The sequence below is a fragment of the Ceratotherium simum genome, chromosome 4, assembly GCF_057802395.1.
Source record: "Ceratotherium simum simum isolate JZ-2026a chromosome 4, ASM5780239v1, whole genome shotgun sequence".
Lineage (NCBI taxonomy): Eukaryota > Metazoa > Chordata > Mammalia > Perissodactyla > Rhinocerotidae > Ceratotherium > Ceratotherium simum.
The window spans coordinates 9,166,948-9,194,615 of NC_141903.1; the positions used below are offsets into that span (position 1 = coordinate 9,166,948).

A 27,668-nucleotide genomic window follows, 5' to 3' on the forward strand; every position below is an offset into this window, starting at 1 on the left:
CCCAGTAGATAGTTGTATGTCATAGCTGCACATCCTTCTAGTTGCTGTATGTGGTACGCGGCCTCAGCATGGCCGCAGAAGCAGTGCATCGGTGCGCGCCCGGGATCCGAACCCGGGCCGCCAGTAGCGGAGCGAGCACACTTAACCGCTAAGCCACAGGGCCGGCCCTCAAATATTTTTAATACAGCAGATTCTACCCCAAAAGTCTAGTAACTAGGTTTCCCGTCTCCATCTTACAAAGTGGTCAATGAGGTATTTGTCAGATTCTCTGAATTTTCAAGGACATCCATCATTATTCCAGAGGCAAGAACTATCAAATAAACAGAGATATCATGTATATATATACCATGAACTGCAGACACAATTTAAACTATGGAAAATCTTTCTCAGGGAAACGACCGTATACTGTATGCCTCACCTTTTGATTTCTGGGGGAAGATCGCCTTGTGCATGATTTCCACAAGACTCAATGACTATTAAGAAAAACTAAAGATCAATGGGGGAGAAAAGGAATTTTTGAATTGTCAGATTTTTTAAAAACTAAAACCTCTTTAAATTGAGTGTTCTTTAGTGTCGAAAACTCTTCAAAGATACATTTTAGTCACATACCACATGATATTTCATTTATTATTCTTATCACAACAATTTCTTAGAATCATTAGAAAAATTTCAAACATCAGAAGATAAGTCGGGATAAATATACCTGAAGCAGAAAACTTAAGAATTATCACCAGAAGAAATTATTACCTTTCACCTTGCATTTTAAAAATTAATCAAGAAAACCATCCAAAAAGTGTCCCTCATAATCTATGAATGTGCATGAGGTTTACTTTGTGCATTTTGTCCGCAGGTGTCAAATTTTATAAATGTTTAAGAATTTATAATCATTAAAAATAAATGTTAAAAATAAGAAGAAAACATAAATTAAAAATATTCTGTGAGTAAACATATACTTTATCAAGTAATCACAAAGAATCACTATCTTTGTATTCTTCCAAGGTCTAACACAGTGCTTGGCACAAGGGAGACAGTAAGTATTGAATGAATGTACGTATAAAGAATTCCATAATTACATATAATTCACATAAGACTGGATGCCAAATAATGGTATATTTGATTTGGTGTAATAAATAATAAATAGAGTCAGTTTAAAATAAAATCTAAGCCCATATTTTTCCAATTTAAATCCTATACTTCTGCAACTTACATCATAAGTTCAATCATTAATGGCTGCTAAGATTTTAACTTGAGGGTTTTCTGCACCAAACCTCCTCGTCTACTACTTAAGGCTCTTGAATCAACACTTAAATGCACTTAGGGAATTCATACTTTATAGTGTAACTTGTAAAATCCATTTATAAAGCAAAAACATTTTAAAATAAAATTTTTAGGGCTTTATTCAGCCTTGCTCAACTTTCTGTTAAGCAGGGACGTAGAATGTGGGGTTTTTTATAGTTAATATATATTATCACATAAGATGAATTAAGTGGCAAAAGGTGTAGAGAAATCATCTTTAAAAAGAAAAGGGTCTATCTGAATACTGACATATGTATTATAGATGTATTAGATATATTATATGAAAATTGAAAGAACAAATCCTTGAACAATAAAACAATCTGGCAGTATAAGCATTAAGTTGGACTATAAGCATTAACAGTTCTCCAAGAGAGGAAACCTAAGTAGCTCTGATAACACTCTATCACAGAGAGAGATTGCAACATAATTACACAGTAAAGGTGAAAGCAGTCCAGAATTAAAGTTTGAAAAGTTTTAAAACACTTAGAGAAAATCCCAAAAGTCACTGATCATATTCTCTAACACTCAAACTTCAAAAGATAATCTTAACTCTTGAAGGTACTTTTTCCCTATAACCTGCATGATACACTTGTTACAACAGAATATTTTAAAATGTTTAAATGTTTACTGTTTAAAATGTTTTAAAGCTACCACTTATTTTTCACCAAAGTGAAATTTCTATGCACAAAACAGTTTTTTAAACGCTTTTCCCTAAAATTGGGTTATCAAATACAAAGATACATTTTGCCAACAACTGAAATATATCCAAGTACCTGGAAAAGCAGCAAGTACATTATTTCGACACTGGATTGCACTTATAGTTACAGGAGTCCACTGAAGTTACTGTTACGATATGTTTTTCTGCTTCATTATTTAAGTGCTTTCCTACTCAATTTACCAGTAACTGTTAGTAACATTCTATACAGGAGGACCTAACAATTGTAGGGAGAGAATGCCATCTGCTGCTTCATGTGTGTACTCAACAGGAGGAAAAAAGCTGGATAACAGGTAGAGTAAATACATAAAAAGCAATTAGAAATCCATCTACAAAGATAATGCTTGAAAGTTGAAATATTCCCATTTCTATGTTGGACAACTTGAAAATACATCAACGGGCACTTACTGTCTTAATGCAAGTTCCAAGCTATTCCCCGGAATTACAAGGATACAATGTGCTTATCTAGCACTAGGTCATGATGCTTATAAACAAGGCTTTTACTCAGGTACGAAGAGCCTAAGAGTCAAAAGGATCACTTGCCTGGCCTTAACAAAGTTATTTCCCATTTATGAATTATTACAATATCCTATTTATGAACATGTTACTTATACATAAGGTGACCATATAAAATATTATTCAAACGGACATTTTTGAGAATGAAAGGTGGAGCAATTAACTATCGATGCCAGGACAAGAAGTGTGAACTGGGAGTATTCCAGGTAAATCTGGATGTGTGGTCACCCTATTTATACGTTACTATGCTGCCTTCACAACCTTTCCAATGCCTTGAGAATGTTTCTGAAAAGCAACTTGGAAAATTTTAAGAAATAGCTAGATCAGGAGGATGAAGGTAAAAAAAAAAGGAGGGAAATTAACATTGGAGTGCACTCCCAGACTATAAAATGCCTGTGTAGCTACCTTGACACAACCTGATTTTTTATTTCCTTCACTTTGTTATACCATTTGAAATTCCTTGGCACTAATAAATATCTTCTTTAGAAAAAGGCAAATCCTTCTAGGAGAATTCATTCATACATTATTCAGAATGCTTTCTTTTTAACTTCTGGCAAATGCTAGGTATTTGCAAAGAAAGCAAATTTGTAAGGTAGGGTGTGCGTGTGTGTGTGTGTGTGTGTGTGTTGCTGAATGCAGTGTGGTGATGGAGAAAAGGGAGGTAAATATCATTTTAGAGGATGAAATGTCTCTGGTGGCAAGTGACTGGATAGGATGTCAAAACTGGGAGTGAAGAAAGCGAGAGAAAATCTTCAAGACTAACTTGCCTATTTCAAATACTAAATCCTAAGAGGGAACGGAAACTTGCTTGCTCCTCAATTTCTGGTGTCCTCGTTTAGGAGGCCAAAATTCAGGCACGTTCTGTTAATACTATGTCTTATCAGTGTCCTTGATTAAATAGCTCTTTGTGGATTTGTGGATCTAATTTTAAAGGAAAATACATTCCAAGATCTAAACAACCACATTTTAACTATCCTTTGGAATTTTGCTTATTGGTGAGATTTTGTAACCAACCTAAGTTTATGGTAGGGTTGGCTTGAATAAATAAAGGGATTTAAGAACAAAGTTCAAAACATCCCACCTTTGGTAAATATTCAGAAGCCAAGATATATATGTATGTATGTATGTATGTTGTGTGTGTGTGAGTGTACGTGTATGTATGTTTAGAAAGGGTTCTTCCTTATCCCATTTTAAAATTTAAAATCCAATTTTAATTAAATTAAAAATTAAAATGCGCTTTTCCTAATAAATGAATGGACATCAAATTAAAAAATGTTATATTTAAAACTGTTCTCAATTAATAAACTGAGGCAATTTATAATTATGGTAAATGGTGGCATCTACCATATAATGAGATAAAACACAGTACTAGTAATATTTACCAGAGAACAACTGATGGATACAAAAATAAAGAAAAAATACTGCAAAAATTCTGATATACCCTTAAGATTCTATTATATTTAGAAGAGTTTTAATGTTTTAAATTGTATCCTAATATTTTAAATGAAGGGATTTACATAAGCAGTTCAACTATTAGCCACACTTATGATTAGTACATTTTATTCCAAGAGCATGCTGGATTACTGTAATTATACTGCTACCGAACCCCAGAATAGATTATTTATGCATCTCAGAAACAATCTATACAGTCGGGCAACAAACTGGTCAGTTTGTAGAGGCCTGAATTTGCTATACCTTCCTGCCTAGACTTCTGATGTTCTAGATAAAAGGTAGGCTGCACATGACGGCCAAACGCCTCCTTTCCCAGACTTCTCACTCTTAAAAAACACTTTTCCATACATCAATTACTACAAACTCATTAATTCAACAAACATTTACTCAGAATTTACTGATGTTAGGCGCTGTAATGGTCACTGGGGATATAGCAAGCCCTAGCTGTACTAATCTATTTGGATTTCTTCCAATGTGGAACCTTGGAGGCTTTGCACATTCTGCTCCCACCTCCTAGAACACGCATCCTGCTTTCCTTCCTGTCCTATGGCTTCTAATAATTCTTCTGGATTCCATTCAGGAATCCCCTCTCCCAGAAGCCTTCTCTGATTCTCAACATCTGGGCTAATTCTCTGTCCTCTGTGCTCCTATGACACCATAGGATTACCACAATCATTGCATGTATAAAATGACATTATAATTGTCCAAATTAATTTGTATTTCTATTAAAATTACACATATACATCACCTAAAAAATCAAATAGTAATAATGAAAAGCTGTCATCCTCTGAAACTCCTCCCCACACCTGATTCCAATACTCAGTACCCCCACTTTCAACTCTTTTAGCTATTTCTTTTACTACTTTCATCCATTCTTCTAAATAACATGCTGATACAGCTACTTCTTGATTTAAAAATGTAAGACATTATCTTTTTTTGGGGGGGGTGGTGAGGGAGATTGGCCCTGAGCCAACATCTGTGCCCATCTTCCTCTATTTTGTATGTGGGATGCTGCCACAGCATGGCTTGATGAGCAGTGCATCAGTCCGTGCCGGGATTTGAACCTGTGAGCCCCGGGTTGCCGAAGCAGAGTGCGTGAACCTAACCACTATGCCACCGGGCTGGCCCCTAGACATTCTTTTGACTCCCTAACATATTTATAACCATATACCTATTATTCAGAACTGAACTACATAGTACTATGAGTGAATTTCCTTTCTTGTCTATTTAGTTTGACTCACTTTTCATTTAACTTAGGTTTCTATGTTTCTACCTGTTGCATATTGATCCTCAAACTCTATTTTAGATCTGTAAAACCCCTCAATTCCTCTCAACGTGATCCAACACAACAAGTAATCTATCAGTTCCTTTAAAAAACAAAAACAAAAGAAAAACCAATGACCTCCCACCTGTTCCAGCCTGAACTGGCTGCTCTCCAGCTGTCATCTTAGAGCTTTCCTCTGCCATCAAGCTGGAAATTCCCTTTGCCTCTCTCCTGTGTTGGATTCCCTGATTCTGAGATCCCATGCCTTCCTTCCTCTTTCTGGGTTTACCCTCTTAATTTGGTGGAACAAAGCCTCCGACAGCTTCCTGGTAAAGGGTGTAAACGGAAGTAAAATCTGAGGCTTTGTCTGGATGAAAATTTTTTTATTCTACCTTCATACTTGCTTGACTGGATATAAATTTTAAGCTGGAATTCATTTTTTCTCAAAACTGTGAGGGTATTGTTCTACTGTCTTCTATTTCTAGTGTCCCAACTGAGAAGGCCAATGTAATTTTCATTTCTAATCCTTTGAATGAGACTGGTTTTATTTCTCTGGAAGCTTTTAGGATCTTTTCTTTTTTCCTCCCTGATGATGTGAATTTCCAATGATGTGCCTTCATATAGAACTTCTTTCACTCACTTTGCGAGACCCCTGCATAGTCCTTTTCAATATGGAACCTCTTATCCTTCATTACAAGAAATTTTCTGGTATATTCATTCATTTCCTCTTACTAGAACTCTTATTAATCCACTGTTGGGCTTCCTGGATTGACTGTCTCATTGTCTTATTTTTCTCTCCTATTGTCCATTTTTATTTCAACTTTTTATTCTACTTTCTGGGTGATATTTGTTACTTTATCTTCCAAATCTTCTACTAAGATTTAATTTCTGCTATCATGTCTTAAATTTCAAGAGCTCTTTCTTCTCTGAATTATCCTTTTTATAGAATCCCGTTTTTGTTTCATGGTTGCAATATTAATTTATTTTGTTTTGCCCCAATTTCCTACTTTCTGTTTGTTTTCCTCTCTGCTTTTCATAAGAGACTTTCTTCAAAAGGCTGGCAGTTGTCAACTGTCTGGTTCACTTCTTAGAATACGTCACTCAAGACAGAACAGAAGCTCTTTGTTCACAATATGGCTTGTCATCCAGTAAACTTCACTGTAGGGTCATAAGGTAGGCTGATTTTAAATTGGGGATCCCACATATATGTATCTGTAGGACTCTCTCTTAAATAAGTTTCCTACTCCTAAAATACAATCTCCTGCTTTGGAGTTTCAAGCCCAGCTAACAGTGTTACGATTATCAAGAGTTGGGAAGTATCTGGGAGTACTTTCAGGCCAGTGTCTCATTCTCATCCCCAGCTGTTCAGACTTCCATAAAAAAAATTTCTGTTTCCTGCAAGAACTGGGGAGAAGGGGACTCTAGCTGTGCTGGGGTAGGTAGGCGTCATGGGAATCTAACTAACCCTAATACACATTTTAAATCAGTTCTCCTATTCTTCAGCCATACCCTGAACGCTAGCCTTCAAAGCTATCTAGCATCTCCAAGTTCTGAGCTTTTCCAGGGTTCTTAGTGCAAATCATTGGCTAATTATTAGCTTCCTGATTATTGGGTTCCTCCACTGCAAGTATTTAAGGTTCAGCTCTCCCAGGTACATTAATACAACTTATATATCTGGTTGCTAGATTCAAGTATTTCATTGTCTAGCATCTCCCCCACTTTTTTCCTTGTTAAGTACATTTCTTTTTTATTCCTTTACTGTCTATAGGTTTTAAGGTGTAGAAGAGGATAAATGTGAATATTCCATCGGCTATGTTTAACTAGAGTGCCTATAGTTATTTGTTTTGTAGATTACTAAGAATTTCAAATATAGGAAAAGGAATAAGATATAATAATAATAAACGCTCATGCAAACTCACCGTGCAGACTAAGAAATAAAACATTACAGATACAGCTGAAGTCTCTTGTGCCTTCTTCCCTAATCCCATGCTTCTGCTCAACCAGAGATAACCATTATCCTGAATTTAGTGTTTGCCAATCCGACATACATATTTATATTTTCACTATATATAGAATTCATGAACATATAATATTCTTAACATTATTTCATATAGAGTATCATATTATATATGCCCTTCCACAACTTTTTTCATATGATAATATGGAGGCTTTTTTTGGATTTTTCCAAAAATGAATGTAGTTTAGATCATACATTTTCATTGCTGTACAGAATCCCATTGTATGACTAGACAAAAATTTATTTATCCATTCTCCTGCTAATCCATTCTTTTTATTTTCACAATTACACATCAAGCTTCTACGAATAATATTTTGTAAAAACAATTTTATTGAGGTAAAGTGCCTAAATCATAATTATGAACTCAGTGAATTTTTACATATGAATACACTCACGTAATTCCCATCAAGACAAAAATATTTCCACCTGCCCACATGGCTCCCTTGCTCCCTTTTCTAGTTAATATATTCTCCCTCCCCAAAAGTAACCATGATTCTGACTTCTATCACCATAAATTAGTTTTGACTGTGATTAAGTAGAATAATAAAGTGTGTATACTTTTGTGTCTAACTTTTTTCACTCATCATCATGACTAAATTGATTATCACAAATTGACCCAGATTTCTGCATGTAGTATAATGGGTTTTTTTTTTTACTGCTGTGTAGTATTACATTGGATGACTATACATTAATTTATTTATCCATTTGGCTGTTGACGGACACAGGTTTTCAGTTCTTGGATGTTATAAATGAATGCTGCTATGAGCATTCTTTAACACTTCACTTGGTGGAAATATAAACTCATTTCTTCTGGGTAAATACCTAAGAGTGAGACTGATGAGTTACAGGGTAAGCTATGTTCAGCTTTAGTAGATATGACCAAATAGTTTTGCAAACTGGTTACATCAATTTACACTCCCAACAGCAATGTATGATAGTTTCATGTATTCCACACCATAATCAAGGCTTCGTTTAATCAGTCTTTTTCATTTTTAGCCATTCTGGCTGGTGTGTAAATGGCGTTTCAAATGAGTTTTAATTAATGTTTCTCTGATGATTAACAATGTTGAGTATCTTTTTACGTGATTATTGGCCACTTAGATATCTTCTTTTGATGTGCTTGTTTAAATCCATTCCCCATTTTGAAAGTGAGTTTTTGTCTTTTTTTGGTAATAGCTGAGACATTCAATACAATTCACACATTTAAAGCGTACAATTTAATGGTTTTTAGTATATTCACAGACATTTGCAACCATTGGCACAATCAATTTTAGAATATTTTCAACACCACAAAAAAGGAAACTTTACCAGGTAACCAATAATCTACTTTCTGTTTCTATAGATTTGCCTATTCTGGAAATTTCATATAAATGGAATTACACAATATTTGTTCTTTTGTAACTGGCTTCTTTCACTTAGCATAAAGTTTTCAAGGATCATCCATGCTCTAGTACGTATCAATACTTCGTTACTTTTTATTACTGAATAACATTCCATTTGGGACAGACTACATTTTATTTATCCATTCTTCAGCTGATGGACATTTGGGTTTTTTCTACTTTATGGCTATTAGGAATAATGCTTCCGTAAACAGTTGTGTAAAGTTTTTATGTGAATGTGTGTTTTCATTTCTTTTGGTTATACACATAGAACTGGAATTACTGGATCATATGGCAACTCTTTTTTTAACTTTTTGAAGAATTGCCAGACTGTTTTCCAAACTGGTTGCACCATTTTACATTCTTACCAGCCATGTATGAAGGTCAAATTTCTCCAAATCCTCACCAATAATTCTTATTATATTTCTTTATGATTACATCCGTACTAGGGGGTATGAGATGGTATTTCATTGCAGTAGTGACATGAATTTCCCTGAATTATAGTGATTTAATTTCCCACGAAATATAGTGATGTCAAACATCTTTTAATGTGCTTACCGGCCACTTGTGTGTCTTCTTTTGAAAAATGTCATTCAAATCCATTGTCCATTTTTAAGTTGAGTTATTCATCCTTTTATTCTTGAGTTGTAAGATCTCTTCATTTTAGAGACAAGTCTCTAAATGATTTGGACATATTTTCTTCTCTCCTATGGGTTGTGTTTTCACTTTCTTGATGGTGTCTCCTTTGAAGAACAAGTTTTTAATTTTGATGAAGTCCAATTTATCTATTTTTTTCTTTGGCTGCTTGTGCTTTTGGTGTTCCCTAAGAAACCACTGCCCAATCCAAAGTCGTGAAGATATACTCCTATGCGTTTTTCTAAGAGTTTCATAGTTTTAACTCTTAAATTTAGGTCTGATTCATTTTGAATTAATTTTTGTGTATAGTGGGAGATAGGGGTTCAGCTTCACTCTTTTGCATCCAGTTGTCCCAGCACCATTTCTTGAAAAGACTATTCTTTCACCATTGGATTGTCTTGGCATCCTTGTGAAAAATAAACTGACTGCAAGGTCAGTGAGGGTTTATACCTGGACTCTCAATTCTATTTCATTGACCTATATATGTCTATCCTTATGATAGTAACCACACTGTCTTGATTATTGTTGCTTTGTAGCAAGTTTTGAAATTTTTCACGATTGTTTTGGCTATTCTAGGTCCTCTGAATTTCCATATGAATTTTAGGATAAACTTGTCCATTTCTGTAAAGAAGATAGCTAAGATTCTGATAGAGATTGTGTTAAAGCTGTAGATCAATTTGGGAGTGTCGCCATCTTAACAACATTAAGTCTTCTGACTCATGACCATGGGATATCTATCCATTTATTAGATTTTCTTTAATTTGTTCCAACAATGTTTTGCAGTTTTCAGTATATAAGTTTTGCATTTCTTTTGTTAAATTTATTCCTAACTACTTAATTCTTTTTGATGCTATCATAAATAGAAAGTTTTGTTCATTTCATTTGCAAGTTGTTTACTGCAAGTGTATAGAAATTTCACTGATATTTTTATATTGATCTTCTATCCTGCAAACTTACATGTTTTATTAGTTCTAACAGTTTATTAGTGGAATATTAGGATTTTCTATATACAAGGTCATGTCATCTGTGAACAGAGATAGTTTTACCACTTCTCCTCGAATCTGGGTCCTTTTATTTCATTTTGTTTTCTAATTTCCCTGACCAGAACCTCTAGTACATTGTCTAGTATATGTATTAAAGAGACATACTTGTCTTGCTCCTGATCATAGAGGAAAGCATTTATAAGTTGTTGGATTCAGTTTGCTCATTTTCTTTTGAGTTTTTTTGCATCTGTAGTCAGAAGATATCGGTGAGTACTTTTCTTTTTTTCTAATGTATTATTTGTATGGATCTGATATTAGGATAATCTGGCTTCATAGAATGAGTTGGGAAGTGTGTCCTCCTCTTCTACATTTTGGAAGCATTTATGAAGAACTGGTATTAATTCTTTGAATGTTTGGTAGAATTCACTAGGGAAGTCATCTGGACCAGGACTTTGTGGTACCTTTGATTACTAATTCAATCTCTTTAATTGCTGCATGTTTATTCAGATTTCTATATCTTCTTCAATCAGTTTCAGTAGTCTAAGTCTTTCTAGGAATTTATCCATTTCATCTAACTTACTGGCATTCAACTGTTCATAATATTCCATTTTAATCCTTTCTATTTCTGTAAGGTCAATAGTAATGACCTCTATTTCATTCCCAATTTTAGTACTTTGAGTCTTCTTTTTTTTTTTTTTGTCAATCTAGCTAAAGGTTGGTCAATTTTATTTATCTTTAAAAAGAACCAAGTCTGGATTTTTGCTATTGTTTTCGAATTTCTATTTCATTAATTTCTACTCTAATCTTCATTATATCCTTCCTTCTCTTTGCTTTAGGTTTAGTTTCTTCTTATTTTTCCAGTGTGTTAAGGTGAAGGTTAGGCTGTTTATTTGAGATGTGTCTTCTTTTTTTGTGTGTGAGGAAGACTAGCCCTGAGCTAACATCCGATGCCAATCCTCCTCTTTTTTGCTGAGGAAGACTGGCCCTGGGCTAACATCTGTGCCCATCTTCCTCCACCGTACATGTGGGACGCCTGCCACAGCATGGCTTGATAAGCAGTGCACAGGTCTGCGCCCATGATCCAAACCTGCGAACTCCAGGCCACCAAAGTGGAGCATGTGAACTTAACCACTACGCCACCAGGCTGGCCCCTACATTTTGGATTTTTTAAAGTCTCATGTCTTTTTTGTTCCTCTAGCCTCCCTGTACTGCTTTCTTTTGCACAAAGGGAATATTTTCTAGTATAACAGTTTAATAACTTTAATGATTTTTTTTCATGATATATATTTTGTTACTTTCTGGGTGGTTGTCCTAGGGCTCACCATATACATCTTATCAAAATGTACCTCAGATTTATACTAACTTAAGCCCAATGAGATAAAGAAATGTTACTACTTTATAGCTTTATTCCTTTCTCTCTCTTTTTATGATATTATTGTTATTCAATATTATATTACAAACCCAACAATAAATTATGACAATTATTTCTTTATGTAATTTTATATCTTTTAAGCAAGTTGAAAGAAAAAAAGAGCAAGAATATGTTGAAAGTGTTATATTAACATTCTTTATTTACCATTTCTGGTTCTCTTTATTGATTCCTGCAGATCTGACTTACCATCTTGTGTCATTTCCTTAGCCCACAACTTTGCTCCCACTCACCTTCTTTGTGCTGTTATTGGCAAATATATTACACATTACATCTCTATATGTTATATGCCATCAAAACGTTGTATATGTGTGTAAAATATGGAAGTGTTTTATACAATTGCTTTTTAAATCAGTTAAGAGGCATAGTAGTACTGTATTTTATAATTGCTTAATTACCTTCACTGGTGCTCTTTGTCTTTTTCATGTGGATTCGTGAGAATTTGTCTGAGGTCACTTGCTTTCAGCCTGAAGTACTTCTTTTAGAATTTCTTATAAGGTGGCTCTGATGGCAATGAATTCTCTCACTTTTTGTCTACCTGGGAATGTCTTTAATTCTCCTTTAATTTTTAAAGATAGTTTTGCTAGATATGGAATTCTTGGTTACCAGTTTCTTTCAGCACTTTGAATAAGTCACCCAACTGTCTGTGGCCTCCACTGTTTCTAAAGAGAAGCTAATCTTATTGGAGTTCCCTTGTATGTGATGAGTAGTTTTTCTCTTGTTGCTTTCAAAATTTTCTCTTTGTCTGCCGTTCAGCATTTTTACTACGATGTGTTTTAGTGTGGATCTTTTCTGTTGCATTTTTTTGGCGAGTAATGTTTTCCATCAAATGTGGTACATTTTAAGCCATTATTGCTTTAAATATTTTTTTCTGTTCCTCTCTTGCTCTCCTCTCTGGCACTCCCGTACCAGGAACTCCATGATTTGGTGGTGTACTTAATGGTGATGTACAGTTCTCTGAGGCTCTGTTCATTTTTCTTCATTCTTTTTTCTCTCTGGTCTTTCAATACTATAATCTCTATCCTGTTATTCCCTGCATGATTGTGCCCCCGCCAAATTCATATGTTAAAACTCTAACCCCCAATGGGATGGTATTAGGAAGTGGGGCCTTTGGGAGATAATTAGGATTAGATGAGGTCATGAGGGTGGGGCCCTCATGATGGGATTAACGCCCTTATAAAAAGAGCAGGAGACAAAGGATTGATCTCTCTCTCTCTTTTGGCACGCACCAAAGAAGGACATATGAGAACATAACCAGGAAGAGGGCCCTCATCAAGAACCTGACCATGCTGGCACCCTGATCTCAGGCTTCCAGACCTCACAATTGTGAGAAATAAATTACTGTTGTCTAAGCCACCCAGTCAATGGTATTTATTATAGTAGCCCAAACTGACTAAGACACAATCAATCTTCAATTCTTTCTTCTCCCAGTTTAAATATACTGTTGAGCTCTTCTGGGAAACTTTTCATTTCAATTATTGTATTTTCCAACTACAGAATTTCTATTACTTTCTTTTTTTTAATATTCCTATCTCTTTATTGATATTCTCTATTTGATGACACATTGTTATCATACCTTACTTCACTTAAGTGATCTTAACAATATTGAGTCTTCCAATTCATAAACATGGCATATGTCTGTCAATTTATTTAGGCCTCATTTCAACAATGTTTTGGAGTTTTCAGTTTATAGGTCTTACACATCTTTCATTAGATTTATTCCTCTGTATTTTATAGGGGGTCTCTAGGGTACTACCATAGATGGTATCTTTCTAAATTACATTTTCCAATTGTTTGTATGCCAAAAATTTTCTTAAACTTGTCTTTCTCTACATGTGTGAACTTCTTTAAAGTATATTGCTAGAATTTGTATTCTCTGGTCAAGAGCATATGCATTTTGAAATTTCCTAGATATTGCTAAATTGTTTTCCAAAGATGTTTTATCAGTTTGGATTCCACTAGCAGTGTACAGGAGTGTTCACTATTTCACTTTCTCACAAATACTTACTTTTGTCAGACTTTTTAATTGTCTTCAGCTAATAGGTATGATATAGTATCTCACTGTAGCTTTAATTTGCATTTTCATGAGTCCATGAAAGTGTGAACATTTTTTAATGTTTATTGGCATTTGTGATTTCCTCTTCTGTGAATTGTTTATTCATATGTTTTGCCCATTTTTCTACTGGGTTGTTTTTCTCTTATTGATTCATAGAAATTGTTTATGTAACTGAATATTGATTCTCTTTAAGTTACATATATTGCAAACATATTCCCCTGTCTATAGCTTGTCCCTTTACTTTGTTTATTGTGTCTTTTGATCCACAAAAGTTTTTACTTTTAATATGGGTAGAATTTATCAACCTTTAGGTTTACAGTTTGGGCTTTTTATGTCTTAAAAATATCTTTCCATATCTTTACACCATAATTTCCTGCATTTTACACTAAGAGTCCTCTAACTTACTTGGATTTGATTTTTGTATGCTGTGAAGTAATAATCCAAATTTTGACACAGAGATAACCAAATGTCCCAGTAATATTTATTTAACAGTCTGTCTTTTCCTTATTAATATACTGTTTGAACATGTAAGTGGGTAAATTTTATAATTTTTTCTTTACTTGTCCATCTTCCTCTTTAATTAAAAACTTACCGGGGAGATGGACCATCCTATTTGCCTTTGTATCCCTGGCCTTAATACGTAGTAGTTACTTATTAATATTCATTGGATAATGAGTAGATACAGGCAAAAGAGAAAGAGACAGCAGCACATACAAATCATGTCAAAGAGTGCAACGCAGTGTCAAAAGAAAAGGTTGCAAAGGTAGGCAAAGTTTGACCATAAGAAGGAGTTTATTTTGTAAATAATAGGAAACCAATAAGAATTTTAAACAGAAAAATGGCCAGAAGAATTTTAAACAGGAAGAAATGTGTTCCCTAAAGATTGGCAAAATTTAAAGTCTGACAAAAGCAAGTATTATGACGATATATAGCAACAATATCTACTTTGTTGGAAGAGAGAGAATAAACTATTATAACATTTAGGAGGGCAACTTAATAATACCTTGTAAAGCTGAAGATATGTACATTTCACAGCCTAGCAATTCCACTCCTAGTATTTACCGTCAAGAAACTCATACATATGCATGAAGAAACAGTATTAGAATGTTTACTGCAGTATTTTTTGTAAACTTTAAAATTGGAAACAACCTAATATATATTAACACAAGAAATGAATACATAACGGCACAGTAATATACTATAATACCATCCAATAATTAAAGTAATTAGAAGTATATATATTATCATGGATTAATCTCAAAAACAATGTTGATTGAAAAAGGCAAGTTCCTATATAATAATTTTCTATAAAGTTAATGGTACTATGTTTTGTTTGTAAATACACAGAAATGTGGAAAAAGAATGAAATCATGTATGAAAATAACACTAAATTTAGAATAGTGGTTACTTTGGGGCAAGAAGTGAGAAGTACAGAATCAGGGCAACAACAGGTCATTAATGTTTAATTTAAAAATATACAGATCTGAAGCAAATATGGCAAAGCATTCAGATTTGACAAGGCTGGATGATGAGCGTATGAGTGTTCATTACATTATTCTCTCTGGTTTTCTACTGAAGAAAAGATTACTCTGGTGGTAGTATGGAAAATGGACTGGAGTTGCGAGAAGGCGAAATGAAAACAAAGAGGAAAATAAGAAAACTTTTAAAATCCAATGAGAAATGACAAGCAGTAACAATGAGGTTAAAAAGGAAAGGGTCGGGCCGGCTCTGTGGCTTGGCGGTTAAGTGCGCGCGCTCTGATGCTGGCGGCCCGGGTTCGGATCCCGGGAGCGCCCGGAGGCACCACTTCTCCGTCCAACGCGAGGCCGAGTCCCGCGTACAGCAACTAGAAGGATGTGAACCTATGACATACAACTGTCTACTGGGGCTTTGGGGGGAAAAAGCTGAATAAATAAAATCTTTAAAAAAAAAAAAAAAAAAGGAAAGGGTCTGAGAAAGGAGTGGAACTGAGAGATATTTAGAAAATAAAAACAGCAAAATTAGGTGACAGATCAGATATAAGAAGTAAGAACAGGGCCGGCTCTGTGGCTTGGCGGTTAAGTGCGCGCGCTCTGATGCTGGCGACCCGGGTTCGGATCCCGGGAGCGCCCCGAGGCACCACTTCTCCCTCCAACACGAGGCCGGGTCCCACGTACAGCAACTAGAAGGATGTGAACCTATGACATACAACTGTCTACTGGGGCTTTGGGGGGAAAAAACTAAATAAATAAAATCTTTAAAAAAAAAAAAAAAAAAAAAAAAAAGAAGTAAGAACAAAGTGGAAATTTTGGGCTCAAAGTCATTCTTCCTCAAAATAGGAAAGTAGATGGAAAAGGTTTTAGAAAATAGTGAGTTTCTTTTTAGAACCTGTTGAGTTTGAAGGGCCCATTCAATATCCCAGTGAAAGATCCAACAGGAGGCAACATAGCAAAGTGGTTAGCAGCACAGGCTGTTATCAGGTGTCCTGGGTTCAAATCCAGGTTCAACCACTTAAACACATTAATTAACCATTCCAAGCTTCAGTTTCCATATCTGTAAAAAGGGGTGGGGGAGGTGTTAATAAAAACTATTTTCACGGAGTTTTCCTGAGATGAAATTAGACACCTGCCAAGTGCTGTGCAGTCTTTGATCAAAGACTAGTTGATCAATAAATGCCTACAGTTACTTTTATGATACTTCTTTCTCACTTATAGGACATACTCCTATTCTATATATCATCACTTAGGACTCTTCAATGATTCCATCTTGGTTTCTGAAGCACTTATTTCTAAAAATTGTATTATTTTGCATATGCAGGCTTTTATAAAATTTTCAAAATGCTTAATAGTATACTTTATTTAAAATAGCTGAACAATTTCACTAAAGTCGGCATCATTTTCCAACTCAAGAACACACCCTTTACTGCCTCAAATTATTATACGTGAGATCTAGACCCAATTCCTATAGAATTCTAGTACATTCAAACATTATCTAGTAGAAAGCATACAAGCAATATGCCAGGCACTTAGAGGTGATAATTAAAAAGGCAGAAACAGTCCTAACCCAAATTATAGTCTATATATGTTTTGCTAACAAATAACTACAATGCAATGTAATAATAGTAAAATTGGGGACACAGGGTGCTAAAGAACACAAAGGAAAGGAACTCTCCCAGAATTTAAGTTAATAAGGTCATCCTAAAGGATGGGGTTTCTGATGTAAAAAATAAATAAGAATTAGCAGAGTAAGGCAGGGAGGTAGAAGTTGGATTTAAAAGAATGTGTCCTAGGCCGAGGAAACATTTTGTTCAAAGGCACAGAATTAACAGAGAACACAGACTGTTGAAGGAGCTGAAAAAAGTTTAGTACACATAAAGTACACAGTACAAGTACGGAGTACTGAAGAATGAAACTGGTGACCTACGTAGAAAAGAGATTGGGAGGAACTTTTTAAGTCGTACTCTATATAATCCAATTAAATGGGATAATGCTTAAAGAGTGCTTAGTATAGCACTCTTTAGTATAGTTCCTAGTACAAAATAAGTGTACACTAAACATTATTTGCTTACTATTATCTAACACTCTCCCCTTTTTCGACACAATTTGGAATGCGACAATACACTCACCAAAAAACGTTTTCCATCTGGTCTTCCTTAGATGGTTACCAGAAAAATAGAATGTAGAGAACTTATAAATGTCTTAGACAGTCTGTTCTTTCATTTGTAAAATGGGAACAATAATACCAACCTTGCAGGCTTGTTGTAAGGACTAGAGAGAGCACGAAGAGTTCCTAGAAAAGTGCCAGAGCCCATATTAAGGACCCCCAAAAATGGTTCCTATTAAGGCAGATCAGCAGACACGCCAGAGAAAAAGAAAAGTGGAACCACTTGGAGGTTATGCAGTAGGAATGCCTTAGAAATAAAATCACCTTAGGACTAAACTCGCTTTGAAAACAGGGTAAGAAACATACACCAAAAATGCGAGAGTGAAGTTATAATAAAAGAATCAACACCAGTCTGATGATGTCTTTTTTTTTCTCCTAATATGTAAGCTCTTCCAAAAAAAGAAAAACTGATCTCTGTAATTCACTTTTTTCACAATTACCTTATATTAAAAGATATATATATATTATATATAGCATATGTATCAAACAAAAATTTTGGAAAAAAATTTCTTAAATCCCATTGCCCTAAAGCAACTAGTCTCATTTTATGTATTTTCTTCCAAGTACTTTTAAACACAATAATTTGAAGGCTTTCCTACTCCATATTATACCATTCTAAGATCCAGACCAAATGGATATTGAATTAGTAATGTTTCAAGAGCATTCACTTTTGCAAAAGCAAAATAACAAACTCGCTGGGTACATTTAAAACAAGACAATTTATCATAATTTGATTTATACCCAACCTTCGAGTAACACATCTTGGATTTTAAAAGAGGCACCCTGTATAAATTTCATACCACGCAATTTTTGTCTGATTCTAATTTGTCTTACTGTCAACCTAAAACACTTATTTCTAGCTCCTGCTTCTTCTAATAGTCTCATTCAATGGCAGCTAAACTCTAAGAAAATTTTATTAATAATTCTAAAAGGCAACAAAATCTCACAATTTGAGAAAGAAAGCACCAAGCTACATCACTTTCTTAAAAAACAAGAAAATTTTACCTGAAATAAACCAAAGGATAATCTTAACAAAATCAAATGTTTTTTTACACTACCATACAACTATTAGTAACAGAAAACCATAAATGAACTGCAAGTTAAGCTAAATTTTCCAGAGGAAAAAAGCTTAGTTCAATATAAAAAGCTTATTCTAGAATGTTCAAATATGAAATCCTTCAATATTACAAATACAAACTATAAATCCAAAGGAGATAAGAAATATCCTTAGGGTTTCTTACAGAGAAGGTTTTAGAAAGAGTTGTTATTCCAGGCAGAAGAAGAAAAAAAAATCTCATAGATCTAACTCAGTGTCACAAGTACTACTAAATATTTGGTTAGGGTTCACACAAATGACCTCAATAATCCCTCATTATGCCTTAAAACCAATTCATCTAAATCTGCTGATGCTAAACTTCCAATTATCATAGTACAAATGTTCTCTACATTAAGGTGATTTAACTGTGGCCTCTCAAAGATATGTCTAACTCTCCTAGTCATCATCATTTACCATGTAAAAATGCCAAGGAATGAGCGATATACTGGAAACCACATAAATTAAGTGTCCAAAATAAACCCACAACTACCAAAAGAGTAAATCTTATGTTTTAAACCTTGAAATACAATACAATAAGGCAAAATCCATTGAGGTGTTTGAAATAATCTTAACCACTTAATGACTAGCCACATAAGAAATATTCACTAACTCTGCCAATCAATCTTCAAAGAAAATGGTAAATTTAGGCATAAATCAAGCAAATTAATCTCACATTGCCTTCAATACCAATTAATCAATTGACTTCAACTGATCAATTAAATTTCTTACATAGAAATTGCCCAAATACATCATTCAGCTTAATGCTGTTATATGTGAACATCTTTCTTCATCTTCAATAACATTTTTTTAATCTCCAGTGCAAACCTACCTTTGAGGTTCTTTGAAGTTGATCACCAACGTATGTTTTACGAAACTGATCCAAGAACCACAGAATTGCAAGTTCTATTTTCTCATTAGAACACTGAGGCAATCCGGTATCCATTAAAGATATAAGCTGAAAAACTCTTTTCATGAAGGAAAAAAAAAGCTTCAGTAGAGAAACAACATTAAAACATTTACAGTCAATGTAATATAATATATAAACACTGTAAAAAGTGGAAAAATACAAAAGCTTAAAAGAAAATATTTTAAAAATCATCTGAAACCCTACCACTAAGAGATAACTACAATTCAGTCTAATTCTTTCTAGTCTTTTTTCCTAAGAAATACACATACATATACATGCATACAAACCTACATGTACATACAGTTACTATTCTACTAAAAATTTATATATAAATACATATATATACATATGAACATATAATAGATATACATAGATATAACTAAATACCTAGTTATTACAAATATTATATATATACATAGATCTAAGTTAATATCTAGTATCTTTTACTAAAATATATACACGTATCTATGATATCTATGTATATATATAAAATTTTAGTCAGGAAAAATGATATTGAATGTGTAGTTTTGTATTTACTTTCCCATTAAACCTTTTATTTTTATATAATTATTTATTTTGGGGTCACATGATTCAAAATACAAAAAAATATCAAGAGGTACACCCCTCAAGTTATATCACTCTCTTAATGAATAACAAAAATTTTACCTGAAATAAATTACAAGATGATCTTAACAAAATCAAACATTTTTAATAAAAGTATGCAACTATTATTATTAGAAAATCATAAATGAACTAAAGATTAAGTTAAATATCCCAGGAAAAAAAAGCTTAATTCAATATAATGAAAAGTTTAGTATAGAATTTTCAAAAAGGAAATCCTTCTATTCATTTTCATTAAAATTTTCCAGGGGATGGTTGCCAAGTGCCTGGTGCTAACAAAATGAGCATATTATAATGATCTTTATTTATTTTTTTTTTTTGGTGAGGAAGATTAGCCCTGACCTAACAACCATTGCCAATTCTCCTCTTTTTGCTGAGGAAGATTGGCCCTGGGCTAACATCTGTGCCCATCTTCCTCTACTTTATACGGGACGCCACCATAGCATGGCTTGACAAGCCGTGCATTGCTCCGCACCCAAGATCCGAACCCGCAAACCCCAGGCCGCTGAAGCGGAGCGCGTGCACTTAACTTCTACGCCACCAGGCCGGCCCCTATAATGATCATTTTAAGAGACAGAAGTGGAGGTTGTTGAGGAAACAGCACCGTTTTCTAACTGTACAAAGGCAGCTATGCCTAGCCCTGACCCATCTGCTTCATTCCATGTAGGCACACAAGAACATATACACACACTGTTCATAACTTATGTGTCCTTCCAGAGATTTTTTTTAACATATGTAAATATACAGAGCATACTATATTTATGGTTCTAAACCTAGCTTTTTCGATTTAACAATATATCTTACAGATCTTTCCATGTCAGCATAAAGAGCTTTCTCATTCTCTTTTGTAGCTGTTTACCATCCCATTATATGAATGTAACACAATATTTTCAAACATTCCCCTACTGATGGACCCTAAAGTTGTTTATAATTTTTTGCTGTTACAAAAATGCTGCAATTAACAATCTTGTACACATCATTTCACACATGTATAGTTACAATATACACTTAAAAGTCCAAGTACTAGCTTAACGAATATAAACTTTTATAATTTTGATAGCTATTACCAAATTGCCCTCCATAGAAACTGAAACAATTTATACTCCTATCATCAGTCTATGAGGGTGTCTATATACACATAGATAATTCAGAATGATATTAAACTTTAGAATTTACTGAAATCTGAAAAATGGCATCTCAGTATAGTTTTAATTTCTCTCTCTCTCATGTATGTGAGGTTAAAATTTTTCCATGTTTTTAAGCCACATGTATGTCCCTTTCTGTTACCTGTTCATATACTTTGCCGATTTTTTCTATTAGGTTGTCTTTTTTTGCTAATTTCTGAAAATTCTTTAAATATTAGAAAACTGAGCCTCTTGCCTGTGATTGAGCTGTAAATATTTTTCCTTGTTTTTCATTGCTCTCTTGACTTTAATTATGGTGTTTTCTTTTTTGTGTGTGTGAGGAAGATTAGCCCTAAGCTAACATCTGATGCCAATCCTCCTCTTTTTTCTGAGGAAGATTGGCCCTGGGCTAACATCCATGCCCATCTTCCTCTACTTTATATTGGACGCCGCCACAGCAGAGCTTGACAAGCGGTGCATCAGTGTGCTCCTGGGATCCGAACCTGCGAACCCCAGGTCACTGAAGTGGAGCGCGCGCTTAACCACTATGCCACCTGGCCGGCCCCCAATATGGTGTTTTCTTAATGTCCTGCACAAGTTTTTGTTCTTTTTCTTATGCATAAAATTTTATCAGTTTTTTATTTTATGGATTTTGCATAATAACAAGGTCTTACTGGAATCTAAGGTTTTTATGTTTCATTTTTTTACATTTACTTCTATGATACATGTGAACTTATCTTGAACATATCTTGTGAGATATAGATCAACATTATTTTTTTCCAGATGGCCACCCAGCTGCTTCAACACCATGTCTTTCTAGGACAGTCTACCTTTTGCTCATCATTTTGATTTACCCTTATCATATACACTAGCTTTATTTATGCATTCAGATTACTTACTGGACCTTTTATTCTATTTCACTGATCTATCTCACTGGATATATCTTGACCAATTATTTCTTTCATATTATTAAATAATTTTCCAAAACATTATTTTTAACAGCTGTATAATATTAAGGCTATGTCAAAATTTAATCATCTTATTTTGAATATAAGTTCATATTTCAGTGAAATATAACTACTGTCCTTTTCCTTACTACCAAATATTTCTAGAAATAAAATATCTAGGTTACAGCATATGAACTTCTTTTAAAAACTTGGTACTTAGTGCCAAAGTGTTATGAAATAATATTTTGACAACCATTTTTATAGTTATTATTTCCTATATTTATACATTAAGCTACTTATTTAAAAGTACCCTTCACTTACCAAATATCTTTAATATCATTAAAATTTATGAAGGAAAACTTACTAAAGATCAAATTTAAGAATTAGATTACTATAACAAGGTTGTTTTCTTTTTTCCCAAGAAGATGTGTTTATTCTCTAATTTTGAGAGGGACAAAGCTGCCTTTTAAAGTCCGTGTATTGGTGAATTAGCAGATTGCTGGACTAATTTTTAGTTAAGTAAATAGATATGTACATCAAACTTCATCTCTGGATCCAGGTGATTTTTCAAGTGACTTAAGGCATATCTTGCTTTTAAATTCTTTATTGAGGAGGACCTCCCTTTCCTACTCTAGTTCTTTGTTGATTCTTTGTACTTGCTCTTGTTTACTTTTATTTCCTTTGTATAGCATACATTCCAAAATCCAAGGAAGACATGAAATCAGAAGACAGTTTGTTGGGGTGCCTTTACAACCCATATTAAGCTGGTGATTTTCATTTGCCTAAGAGGCAATGACATCCCCAGTAGGAGAGTAGGAAAGAGTTCCCAGCAGGGTACACGATCCATTTGTCAAAGAAGTTTTGGTAGTTGTACAAGAAGTTCAGCTGCAAGTGCCTGAAATCCAAAATAACAATGGCTTAAACAATATAGATGTTTTTTTCTCTCTCAAGCAAAAATCCAAGACAGCGTTCCAGGACTAGTTGGTGCTCCACAATGTATCAGGGACTCAGGTTCTTTCTATCTTGTTGTCACACTTGCCCCTATTCATACAATCACTTTGTGGTCTAAGATGACTTCTTCAGCTGCACCCATTATGTACACATATGTTGCACATACCACATCCACTTACATCCAATTGCCCAAAACATAATCACTTAACCACACCTAGCTGCAAGAGAGTCTAGTAAAGATATCTAGTCTTTATTCAGATGGCCACATGCCCAGCAAAACAATCAGTATTCTATTACTACAGACGAAGAGAAGAAGAAATATGGAACAACTAGTAGTCTCTGCCACAGTGCCCTTCAAAGATTTGTGGCCACCTCTAATAAGTGCTTAAGACCAAAGCTTGCACTACATATATAATATTCACTTCCAGTTTCAATTTATGGTCCTACATTTATTTTTCTTTTATCTTAAATTATTTTTGGTAAAGAGCATGGAGGGAATAAAAACATATTATTAAATAATTTTGATCCAAGTATAAGCACACCATTTCATATACAAAGAAATGAATTTTGGATAATCAATTGTTCTATATTCCCCTGGATATCCAATTAATAAGTATTCATTCAGTCAACAAGTATTTGAGGGCCTACTCTATGGCAAGTGTTTGTTAGGAGTTCAGAATACAACAGTAAGTGAAACATATATATTCCCAGTCCTCCAGAAATCTATAGTCTATTCAGGGAAAGACAATAAAACAGCAATTAGAATAAAGAATGACAAGTGCTCTAATAAACATGACAAAGAAATTAGTGAGGATTCCTAATATTTCAGGATGGAACACGGCAAAGAGAGAGAGTGTCAAGAGAAAGAGGAAAGCATGTGTAGCTAATCCAGAGAGGGAAGAAAAAGCATGACTCATTTAAGAGCCGAAAAAAATTAAATATGGCTATAAAGCAGTCAGTGGCAAGAGATGAGGCTAACGAGACAGGCAGGAGCCAGATCATGAAGGGCCTGATGAGCTATGTTGATTTAAATCCCAACAGCAATGGAACGACACTGCAGAGTTTAAGCAAAGCACTGACATAATCAGATCTGTATTTTATTTTTTTTTTATAAATCTACAGTTTTATTAAGACAAAAACAGACAGTGTGGTATGAAGTTTACATTTTAACCAAGTTTTCACAGAAACTTAACACATACCTAAAAAGATATCACAATGGAGTTCTAGATGCAGGTCTAAATGATTTCAAAAACTGACGGATCTCACGATTCAAGACAGCATTTTGGATATTAGTCAATTCTTATGATTAAAAAAATCTTTTTGTTTTGTTTTCTTTTGTGTTTTAAAGTGAACCACTGCCCCAGTATGAAAGTTTAATCTTCTCCTCAGACCAGGGCTTCTGAAATCATTCAACTCTTGAAGTGATTCAATGAACTTGTGCTGTCAGTGACTGAACACTGTCACCAATGGTTTCAGAGTCTGAAGTTCAAAAAACAGAGAGGCTCCAAGAGTTTTTCACTGTAAGAGCATGGGCCCTTGTCTTCCCCCACTCTCCCACCTCCTATACCTCTCTCTTCCCCTCCCCAAATACCTCAGCCAGTGGCTTCCAGGGACAAGCTGATATTTATAACTTTGTAACTGGAAAGAAAGGGTCTTCTTGTCAATTTTAAGAATTAGCACCTCTAAGACAGAACGATCTGCTTGTGTATACGCTCCAATAAAAGACTTTCCCTCCTCAACCAGTTTCCATCCCCAAAATGGCAGCTTTGGTAACATTAACTGGCTTAGTCCTTTGTTGTGAACAGTATTAAGCTCAGGCAGGAACACCTTGGCTTCTAAGTTTCAGGCATTCACAACTTTTAAATAGTCTCTCACAGTCCTCACTTAGGTTGCCAATTACATTTTTTGAAAAGATATATATTCTGGACACATAATGGAATCATCATTAGCTGTTGGTTCTTTCCATTGTTTCACCATTTCCCCAATCAGGCCCGAAATTTTAACAAAAACGAACCTACTCATCTCCTTTCTTTCCCACCCCATCCCTCCCACCCCCAAATAATATACCAGTAATAGCCAAAAACTACACACATGCTACGCTGTAAAAATGCAGAGTTAACACTATTGGGAAGAAGGCTGTGGGTTGTGGAGATGCTCTGTGAAGACCTACAGTATCTTTCTGCTCTCCCACACACCCATTCTGAAAGTTCTGTCCTTCATGAAAGGGTCTTTGCTTTTCTCAGCAAAATGCAGAATGGGCTGCCTTGAAACACTTCTCCTCCTTCCCCTCCACTGGGATGGGTGTGCAAACTATACAGCACGGAACAGCTTGAAAGCACTTGAGCTGCTGTAGGGCACAGAAACTATACTGGCTCTTCAAAGGACATCTTCTCAAGCCACCTCTATGGTGTCAAGACAAGTAGAACCCCTTCTCTCTCCACTTGAAACCCACAGTCAGATGCGACAGGGGCTGGTACTCAGGAGAGTTAGTTCTTGTCATCTTTTTTGTCATCATCCTCCGAGGGGTAGGAATGCCACGTCAGCCTTTCCTCGTAGAAGGATATGACAACCTGTGGGCACTTAACATTGGCTTCCTTGGCAGGGACCAGGTCAGCCTCATCAGAGTTCTTCCATTTCATCAGGAACATGAGTTCTCCACTGGAGTCTGTAGCTCCAATAATCTGCTCTGGCTCCAAACCCAGGGCAAAGCCTCGTGGCTTTTCTGACTCTTCTTTCTTCTTTGGCTTGCTCCCCTCTCCCTTATCTTCAGAATCAGAGTCAGCTTTGCGCTTGCCTCCCTCTGATTTATCTGTCTCATGTGCTGTTTTCTGTGATTGCAGAAACTCGGCAATGAGGTCAGGGCAATCTAGCTTCTCTTCTGGCTCCCACGTGTTGTCCTCATCTGAGAACCCCTTCCACTTCAGGGGGTACTCCATTATGCCCTTTACCACTCGACGGTCGAGAACTTTTTCCACCACATATTCCTCTTCCTCCTCTTCTAGCACCTCCTCCGCCTTCTTCTTGTTTTGTTTTCTCCCCATAGTGCCCGCCAGCTTTCTGGTATAAAGAGTGACGCTGCTCAGAGCAGCGCCCAAGAGCCCGAGAGGAATCGGTGCCGTGCTACTGGCACGGCATGTCAGGCTGGCCGGGGGAGTGGTGCCCAAAAAGGTAAGAAGCTGGGTGGCCGCAGGCGAGCCCCTCACTGAAGCGGCGTACCGCAGGCCCCAGCCAACCCAGATCTGTATTTTAGAAAGCCAGAGAGGAAGCAAGGTGTCCATTTAAAACTATAGCACAAATCCAGGTGAAAAATGACAGGAGCTAAAATGGTAGGGGAGACAGAAATAACTGGACTAACTGGGATAACTAGAAAGTAGAATTGACAGGATTTGATGACTATATGGACACTGATGAGAGAAAAAGAGAAAAGTTAAGGATAATTCCCAGGATTCAGGCTTAGGCAATTGAGTGGACAGTGATGAGACATATGAAGAGAGCCAGGGCTGGAAGTGGATGAAAGAGATGAGCTTAATTTTAGTCACTGAATTGGAGGCACATGTATGACAGAACACACAAGTGAAACAGTTCAATAGGTGTCTGAAAAGTAAGAAGACAAGAATCATTAAAACATAGAATCACTGAGCAATGCTGAGGGCTCAGTTGAGATAATCGTACCTATCTACAGAGATGTGCAATTTCTTTTATTACCACTCAACAAATCAGAAAAAACTCTGAATTCCTTCAGGGTTAAGGTTTTGACAGGCAGATGAGATAAAAATACAGCAGTGAAAAAAGCAGATAAAGCTTATTCCTTCCCTTATTCTAATGGAATGAACAAATAAACATTAAGAGATACGAAGTATTATGAAGAAAAATAAAGTAGAATAAGGATATTATTTTGGATAGAGAGGTCAAAGAAGAAAGGGACATCTGAGTGCAGAACTGACTGAAGTGAGGGAGCACGACATAAACATCTGGGAGAAAGCATTTCTAGCAGAAGAAAAATGCAAAGGCCATAAAGTGGAAAAAATTGGTAATACTTAAATAGCAAGGAGGTCACTGTGGTTGAGTTGAACGAGAAAGGACAGGAAATGAGGTCAGAGAAGTAGCACAGGATGCTTTGGGCCATAGCAAGGACTTTGGAATTTGTCTCATGTGTGACAGGAAGCCACTGGAAGCTTATGAGTAGAGAAGAGAAGAGTAACATTATCCGATGGGAAAGAGGTTGAAGTCATCCATATGATAGTAGAGTTTGGGAGAGAGAGCAAAACTCTGAGCTAGTTGTCAAAGCCTTCAATGAATGATGAAGAATGACTGCGAGATGAACAGGTGAGAGTAATTAGGAGAAACAGGGTGGCATAACTGAGAGGAATGAGCCTGCAAGAATCAGCCACTCTGCTAGCACTAGCAAATCAAGAGGATACCGGATGAGTAAGACAAAATCCCTGGAGAATCTCTCAAGAGGTTTACATTCTGGTCATGATGAATGAAACTGAAATGACTACAAAAATTATCTTTATTTAATTAGAATTGTGTGGCCTGCGCACAAATATATTTATTTGCTAAGTTTAAGTAGCCTATTTAAATATGTTAAAGTAACATGTTTTAATTATAATTATCACAATATTGGGAGGTTTTAT

At 35.2% G+C, this 27,668-nt stretch overlaps 1 protein-coding gene and 1 pseudogene across 5 annotated transcripts in view; both read right to left on the bottom strand.

Annotated features, from left to right (window-relative positions):
• Positions 1–27,668, bottom strand: part of RANBP17 (RAN binding protein 17) — a 347,331-nt gene that overhangs the window by 239,820 nt on the left and 79,843 nt on the right. For all 5 annotated transcript variants that reach the window (XM_004428530.3, XM_087429435.1, XM_087429434.1 and 2 more), the window contains one exon: positions 19,311–19,446. In XM_004428530.3, the coding sequence (XP_004428587.2) occupies positions 19,311–19,446 (136 nt within the window). The remainder of the gene's footprint in view (positions 1–19,310; positions 19,447–27,668) is intronic.
• On the bottom strand, positions 25,089–27,545 carry LOC101395066 (chromobox protein homolog 1 pseudogene; annotated as a pseudogene).